The sequence below is a fragment of the Carlito syrichta genome, unplaced genomic scaffold (genome assembly GCF_000164805.1).
Source record: "Carlito syrichta isolate Samal-C Ts95f unplaced genomic scaffold, Tarsius_syrichta-2.0.1 Scaffold301691, whole genome shotgun sequence".
Taxonomy (NCBI): Eukaryota; Metazoa; Chordata; class Mammalia; order Primates; family Tarsiidae; genus Carlito; species Carlito syrichta.
In genome coordinates, this window is record NW_007245787.1 from 427622 (window position 1) to 436119 (window position 8498).

The following is an 8498-nucleotide window of genomic DNA, read 5'->3' on the forward strand; positions in this document are numbered from 1 at the left end:
GACCCCAACCCAAAAAAAAAAAAAAAAGGAAAAAAAAGAAGGAACAAAATCTTCAAAGAACAACTCTGGCAGCCAATACTTGTTCCTAAATATCAGCAGGTCAAGTACTAAAAGAACCCAGTCACAAAGGAATACATATTGTATGATTCCATGTATAAAATACCCAGAATAGGCAAATGCAGACACAGAAAATAGATTAGTGGTTTCCAGGGGTAGGATAGGATAAGGAAATTGTGGGGTGATGACTAAAGACACAGATTTCTTTGGGGGTTAATAAAAATGTGTGTGATTGTGATGATAGTTACACAACTCTGAATATACTAAAAACCACTGAACTGTATACTTTAAATGGATCAATTACATAGTATGTGAATTATATCTCAACAAAGCTGTTAATGAAAAGATAATGACAAAAGATCTGAATTAAGTCATCACATTTTCCTTTATGTTTATTTCTTCATACTACATAATTCCTATGCCTAGCACAAAAGAGTAGCTTACTTTAAAGAACTTTATTTCTAGCACTACTATCTCATAAAACTCAAAGACATGAATCTACCAATGAGATTCCAAAAAGAAAGGCTAGATCACGACTTTCTTTGCTGGTCTTCCATTTCTGAAAGCTGCAAAAGGGAAAATCACAAGACTCACAACTAAGCAGTACACTAATGTTTTACTTTTCTTGGGAAAACAGAAAAATTCTAACATTCACTCAACCACTACCCTTCACCAGGTTTTTTAAGTACATTATGTCATCTAAATTTGTGAATCAGATATTACTGCCATTTTACAGATGACCAAACCAAGGCAAAGTAGAGTCACTAAGAAACTCGCCAAGGTCACATAACAGGTAAGTGTCCAATCAAGAGTAAAATCTAGGTCTTCCTGATTCAAAAGACCTCTCTTTTCATTAAACCAGACCCTTTGTATGGTGTAAATGATATGAACTTGCATTAAAATTAAACAGTGAAAGTCATATTCTTGTTAATATACTTATTTTAAGAGAATGTGTTGTGTGCATGAGACAGAAGAAGAGAAGAATTTGACTCAAATCTGTTTAAATCACATTTTTAAAAAAATCACTTTTAAAGCCAGGTTAATCCTTTTCTTTCAACTGAAGGTACATTTTTTACCATCTTAGAAAACTTTAGTACCTATATTGTATTTACAACTCAGTTTTATACTTAATTTTTTTCTTTTTCACATTTTTTAAGATATATGTGAACAATGAATAGAGATTGATCTATTACCAAAATAACTTCAATTCAATTAATTATTGAATAATGCTTGACATTTTTGCTATACAGTGTGTATTAGCAGTACAAGATCCATCAAAATGACTTAGTATTCTTTCTTTTTTTGAATTGACATCTCACTGTTGCCCAGGCTGGAGTGCAGTGGCACACTCACAGACACCCTAGCATCGACCTGCGGGCTCTGGCAATCCTTTCACCTCAGCCTTCCAAGTAGCCGGAACTACAGGTGCACACTACCATGCCTGGCAAATTTTTAAAATTTATTGTAGAGATGAGGTCTCACCATATTGCCCAGGCCTCCCAAAGTGCTGGGATTACAATCTTGAGTCACCACGCCAGGCCATGACTTAGTATTTTGAAACTCCTTGATTATAAGAGAAAATGTTCTTCATAAAATACTTGGAAAATACAGAAAAATAAAAAGATAAGCATAGCCATCATTATAGCAACATGCAGAGATTGTAGCCAGTGTTTACATTACGCTATCTTTACTTGTAGTTTTATTTTATGCATGGTTAAGATCACACAGTATTCATATTTTCTAGTCTTTTATTGTATTTCATGACATTTTCGTTCATCACTACAACTCTGGGACACATACTAAAGTTGTTAAAAATGAAATAAATAAATTATTGAGGAACTCTTTTAGAATGTAAAACTATAAAAAAGAAAAAAAGATAAAATACAGAAGAAATTTTTAAAATTAAAGAGAATTGATCCAGGTAGTCTTAAATAGGACTAACATTCATTTTAGAATGAAAAGATGCTATGAAGGGAATTTTCAAAGAAATAGACAAGAAAATTTCCTAGAACTAAAGGAAATGGATTTTCAGACTGAAAGGCCCCGCCAGGCAACATAAAGAACTATACATAATTGCAAAGAGATGATGACCAAAGTCTCTTGAAAGAAAATAAAGATCAGGTACAAAAAATCAAGAATGGCACTGAACTTCTCCACAGCACCAAAGAGATGATGACCAAAGTCTCTTGAAAGAAATAAAGATCAGGTACAAAAAATCAAGAATGGCACTGAACTTCTCCACAGCAACACTAAACAGAAAGTAATGGAGGCAATGCACTCAGATTCTGAGAGAAAACAATTCCTAAGTAAAATTCTATACTGAACTAACAATCAGAGTGAGAACAAAAGCATTTCACCCAAGCAAGGTTTCAAAAAACGTACTTTCCAGGTATGCTTTCTAAGGAAGCTCATTGAAAATGTGCTTCACCAGAATGAAACAGTGATGAAGACAAAGTGGAATGCAGAAAATGGGGGCCAGCTTGGCAGAGACTAGGAGCCCAGGAGAATGGCAAAGGGAGCCCTAGAATAGAAGCTGGCAGAGACCCTGGAGGGAGTCAGCTCAGACTACATCCTGGTGCTGGAAGACTACCTGAGGGCCTTTCCCTCAGGAAAACAACACTGGGAAGACATGGAGGCAGAGAAATAACAGTAACAAATACATAGAAGGTCAAGGAGATGAAGAAAGGTACTGTTAACATCAGGAGGAAAAGTACAAAAGGAAAGGAGACATAGCCACAGTACGTTACTCAGTTCACCAATGAAAAATATTGGTATACTCACAATAAAGTAAACAGCGAAATCACTTTAGCCAAAAATTGTGATGGATCTATTCTAGCAGAATAGGAAAAGGTCAAGTAGAATCATGCCAAGTAAAATTAGCACATTTAAAGGCTAGAAACCTATAGTCAATTTTTAAATGTCTGGACAGGTCATCTGAAGATGCAGAATTTGGCAACCTAATCCAAGGATTAAACACCAAGCACTCTAGGCCACACCTTCACCTTCATAATCCACATTTCAAACACATATCAAGCTACTACTTTCTGTAATACATCATGCACTTTCTCATCTTTATGCTGCTAAACGATGACTTTAGGGCACAGGTTATACCTATCTACTCTATTTCTCCAGAGCCTCGTCCTATGTCTTATATAAAAAAGCTCAAGTAACTAACCTAAGTGCCAAATATTAAGAGTAAATACAAAGCACAAAAAAAAAGCCAAATGCTACCTCTTTAGAAGAAGGAACACTGCTGTGATCTTTCTCCATTATCAGCCATCTGAGAACATTTGGAATAGAGGGACTTTTCCATGTTGGCCAAGGGTTAACAAATCTCCCATCTTTTCCTTTCTTTGACTTAGTTACATCTTCTTCCAGTCTGTAATCCAGTTTGAAGCTTTTCCGGGAAAACCTAGAAGAATCACTTCCTCCAGAATTCCGTGCTGAATTTTGGCGTTTTCTTACTGCTTCTTTAGGATATTGGCTGCTTATCATCAGGGACTGGTTGCTTTCATTTTCATCCATGTCCTTTGGTGAAGAACTAAAAAAAGGAGGAAAAATACTGAGTTAAACATAAGAGCATCAGAACATATTATATAATATTATTTCTTAGCCAATAAAAATCTTCCCAAACTTATAAAAATATTATGTCTCTATTAACTAAATCTTTCTTCCTGTAAAGCACAATTTTAGAATACAATATTACCACTTGCTAAATAGAAAAGATGTTTGCTTTACCTATTAGCATAACTGCCAAGCCCTTAAAAAATCCCTTATCTGCTGCAATCCAAAATAATGTATTTTCCCAGCCAGCACTTAAATATACGAAATTTTCCATTTCAATAACATTCTGTGGAAAATATTAAAGCACCTTCATGAATCTGTAATACTTTCATACCCGCATTTCAAAAATATTGTTAACAAAACATAGTAAGGATTGCTCTAGTTCCTTGAGGATACCTCAGTAATTTAAGTGACTTGCATATAATTTAACAAACTAGGCCTCGTTACTTTTACATTGATGATAATCTGTTACGAATGCCCCTAGAAAGTACAGTGAGTCCCAATACCAGGAAAGTAAATAACACATTAACTGAGAGACATTTCAATAATGTATTTAACTGATTAACAGTGTAAATTCATCACTCATAAGCAGACCCTGAACATTTACCATTTACCATGAGCATTTACTATAAGAAAGGGATTGGGAGCTAGGCGTAGTGGCTCAAACCTATAATCCCAGCACTTTGGGAGGTCAAAGCGAGAGGACTGCCTGAGTCCAGGGGTTCAAGACCAGCCTGGGCAACTTGGTGAGACCTTATATCTACAATAAATCAAAAAATTAGCCAAGCGTGGTGGTGCACACCTATAGTTCCAGCTACTTGGAAGGCTGAGGCGGAAGGATTGCCTGAGAACAGCTGGTTGAGGCTGTGGTGGCCATGAGTGTGCCACTGCACTCCAGCCTGAGCAACAGAATGAGACTCCAACTGGGGAAAAAAAAAAAAGGATTGGCAGTATCAGGAAACTGCCAGGGGAGGGAGAGGGAGCAGATAACATTAATAAGCGTACCTGATCTCAAACTAGGCAAAGTGGGGACCAAAAGGAGGCCCAAACTTTACCTGTACAATGACCACTTATATACCCAATCCTGAATTGCACCCATATCTTTAAAATAAATAAATAAATGCAATGCAAATTCAAATTAATTCAAAACCACCAAGTCACTAGCATACGTATCCTAGCTATGTGACCTTAGGCAAGTTTCCTGCCCTCTCGGTGTCTTGATTTCCTCATCTGTAATATGGAGAGAACTACAGAACTACATTACCTGTCTACTGAGAAGATTAAACAAGCTAGTAAAGCACTTGGAAACATAGTAACACACACACACAAACACAGGTACAAGATCACACCTCAATCAGTGTCAGTTGTTGCTGCTGACCTTGTTATTACCACAGCTACTTCTACCACTACCACTACTGCTTAACTTAAGGCACTGAAAACCTTGATTTTGAAATATACAGGAGTCCAGATACATAAGGGTGATAAATAATACATTGCAGGTATATGAATTTCATTTCTTTCTTATTCTGTTAAATAAACATTTGCTTTTGGTTTAATTAGTTTAAAAACAATGCATACACATAGCACACTTTATAACCCTAAGAAAACAGGCACAGTAACAGAAAGTCAAATATTATTTTTACAGCCACAATGGTGTTTAAATAGAAATACTGTCTGGGAAAGAAAGGGAAAGAACATAAACCCCAGGATGAACACATATACTGAACCAAAATTCTTTTTTCCAAACTGTCTAGAGTAAACAGTCTATAGAGAATAAGCACAGTGAAGAAAGAAACCACAGCTGACTTGAGCACACTGTTGCTCAGTCATCGTTGTGTGAGGGAGAGCCTAAGAGATAGGAGAGAGTCTAACAAGATTATATCTTAAACAAATAACTTACCCCTTCTAATCCTCAATTTTCTCCCCCTGTAAAATACCACCTGTGGAACTTTCAAAGGATTCAAAGACATAAGGTATATAAAGTGTTTGGCACACACAAATGCTCATTCTTTTTTCCCTAATCCTGTTAACTAGCCATCTACCTAAATTCTTTATGTTCTATTAAAATTTTAAAGTGATCTGGGTGAGTTATTTCAGCTCTCATAGAATCACTTTTTCTAAGTCATCGTCAAGTTCAGGCCAAGGCCTTTATAAAGGGCAAAAACAATGGCCATCCATTTAAACCTTGTTTTTATTTAACAAATTAAACAGCACATGTTTGGAGAGTCTATGTCTAACAGATGGTAATGCTGACCTCATGATACTCCTTGTCATAATAAACAGCTTATGTGATACATGTATTTGTCACATACATACATGTGTATGCATACACACATATACATAATAATTCTACCACATATATTTACATTTTTTTGGCTTGTTTTAAACAATCAGATAAGAGAGAAAGGAAAAAAGGGCACTCTGATTCAAAGACCACAAAAACAAAGTCAAAATAGAGTTTTTGGACTACATCGAGTAGTCCAATGTGGTTGGGACACAAAAAGCAAGGAAGGCTAGTCAGAATCAAGACGGTAAAGGGTGAAAGGATTATACCTTAAGGACGGGAGTAGATTATGAGACTGGACCACCTCATTAAGAAGGTTTGGCTACACTATGGATAACGGAAAAACTGAAGGTGCTTAAAAAGCAGTGTAGTTAGGGAAGACAACTCTGGCAGGATGAAAAATGAAAGAACTGGCTAAAAACTGGAAATGGATAAGTGAGCTGATGACAGAAAAAGCCTAGAACACCCACTAATATCAGAGCACCACACAGCTGGGCATGGTGGCTCATGCATGTAATTCCAGTACTTTGGAAGGCAGAGGTGGGAGGAAGGCTTAAGCCCAGGAGTTCAAGACCAGCATGGACAACACAGTGAAACCTCGTCTCTACACAAAATAAAAAAAATTATCCAGGCGTGGTGGCATGTGCCTGTAGTCCTAGCTACTCAGGAGACTGAGGTAGAAGAATCACCTGAGCCCAGGATGTCAAGGCTGTGATAAGCCGTGATCACACCACTGCATTCCAGTCTGGGTAACAGAAAGAGACCCCAGCACAAAAGAAAGAAGGAAAGAAGGAACAAAGGAAGAAAGGATTATACTACGTTTCACACATTTATTTATTTTTTTAAGTTAGAGTCTCACTCTGTCACCCAGGCTAGAGTGCAGTGGCGCAATCTTGGCTACCACAGCCTCAATCGCCTGGGCTCAGGAGATCCTTCTGCTTTAGCCTCCCAAGTAGCTGGAACTACAGGTGTATACCACCATGTCCAGTGGATTTTTTTATTTATTGTAGAGATGATGTCTCATCATGTTGCCCAGGCTGGTCTTGAACTCCTGGGCTCAGGCAGTCCTCTTACCTCGGTCTTCCAAAGTGCTGGGATTACAGGTATGAGCCACTTTCACCCAGCCTACACATTCCATTTAAATTAATACTCCTAGGAAACCTTCAAGATATGTATTACAATTTTCATTTTTTAATAGTGAATAGCAGCCCAGTCAAAAGACAAGGAGGATGTGTAATGAGAAGAAGAAACAATCAATCTAAGAGACAATAAAGAAGCTGAATCAGCAAGACTTGAGAGAATTTAGAGTCACAAATTTTGGACACTATAGGACTGTTTGGAGGAAGAAGGTGGACATTAAAGGGAGAAGAGTCAGAAGTGGCAGCACCACTAATCAAACTGGATTCTGACTCCATGAGTTTGAGTAGGGTGTGAGATCATGGGGAATTAAGAATCCAAGAGAAAGTCCTCACTGACACTCAATGGAAATGGATGACCCTAGGATCCAGGATGTTTTGGGGTAACAAAAATGAGAAACAGAGAACAGAGAGGTTTCCAGAGGCCTGAGTATAAAATAAGAGTGAAAAATGGGTTCGGTTATCTTTTTTCTCTCTAGACAACAAGCTTTTCCAAAGCTGTCTATTCACACTGCCTCCATTGTCTTACCTTCTATCCACTTAGGGTTTCACTCCCATCAATCCACAGAAACACTACCAAATAGCCATCCTCCCCTAACATCCCTCCCAACACCTCGAACAAACACAAAGTCCAGTTTTCAGGAATCCTTTTTTAAAAAGGTAAATATAAAACAAACAAAACAAAAAAGAAAAACCCACAAAGGGTTCCCTTTGCACTTAGAAAAAAGGGCAAAGGTCAGCAGGACATTTCATAGGGTCTGTTTCTAGCCCAACCCATACTCTTCTCTGCTCCAAACACATAGCTTTAAACTACTGCCTCAGATCATGTGCCCATTTCAGGGCCACCAACTACCACAACAGGGTCCTTGCACATGATGTTTTAAGATCCTTCAGATGGAAAGAGGGGTGTGTAGAAACAGATGCTCACATGGTAAGCACTACCATGAAAGGTAGTGAAGCAATACTAAATGATACTAAATGAACACTGTGGAGTTCCATTTCACAGGATGCATTGTAAGTGAAATGGTGGGAAGAAGCGGAAGCTTGTGAATCTGGACTGGTCCTGCTGGAGGAAAAGTACTGGAAGTGAATAGGTGAATGTGCAAAGTGACAAGCTCTGCCAACAGATGCTCCTGTGACAAACGAGCCTCAGCCCTTGGAGATGTATGGAGGCTGCCTGAGAGCAGATCACGTGAGAACACTCCTTACCTGACTCTCTCAGTGGATGCAGCAACAATCTCACAGAGGTCATCATTAAGCAACAAAGGTAAAAGGACAGAAATGAAGAGCGGGTTATATGTATAGTCCTGCTAGTAACTTAACTTTGAGCTTTTCAAACTCAAACAAACCCCTTAACATATCTAGCAGGAGTTTCCTTAAATAAATATAGCAAATTTCCCAATTAGTTCTTATTAGGTACCTGTCTCCAAAGTTAACAATGTAAATGAAAATTCAGC

At 37.8% G+C, this 8498-nt stretch overlaps 1 protein-coding gene across 3 annotated transcripts in view; it reads right to left on the reverse strand.

Moving 5' to 3' along the window:
* NAPEPLD (N-acyl phosphatidylethanolamine phospholipase D) overlaps window positions 1-8498 on the reverse strand; it is a 43346-nt gene that overhangs the window by 18845 nt on the left and 16003 nt on the right. For all 3 annotated transcript variants that reach the window (XM_021710938.1, XM_008055126.1, XM_008055125.1), the window contains exon 2: window positions 3289-3598. In XM_021710938.1, coding sequence (XP_021566613.1) covers window positions 3289-3582 — 294 coding nt within the window. In that variant the 5' untranslated portion in view covers window positions 3583-3598. The remainder of the gene's footprint in view (window positions 1-3288; window positions 3599-8498) is intronic.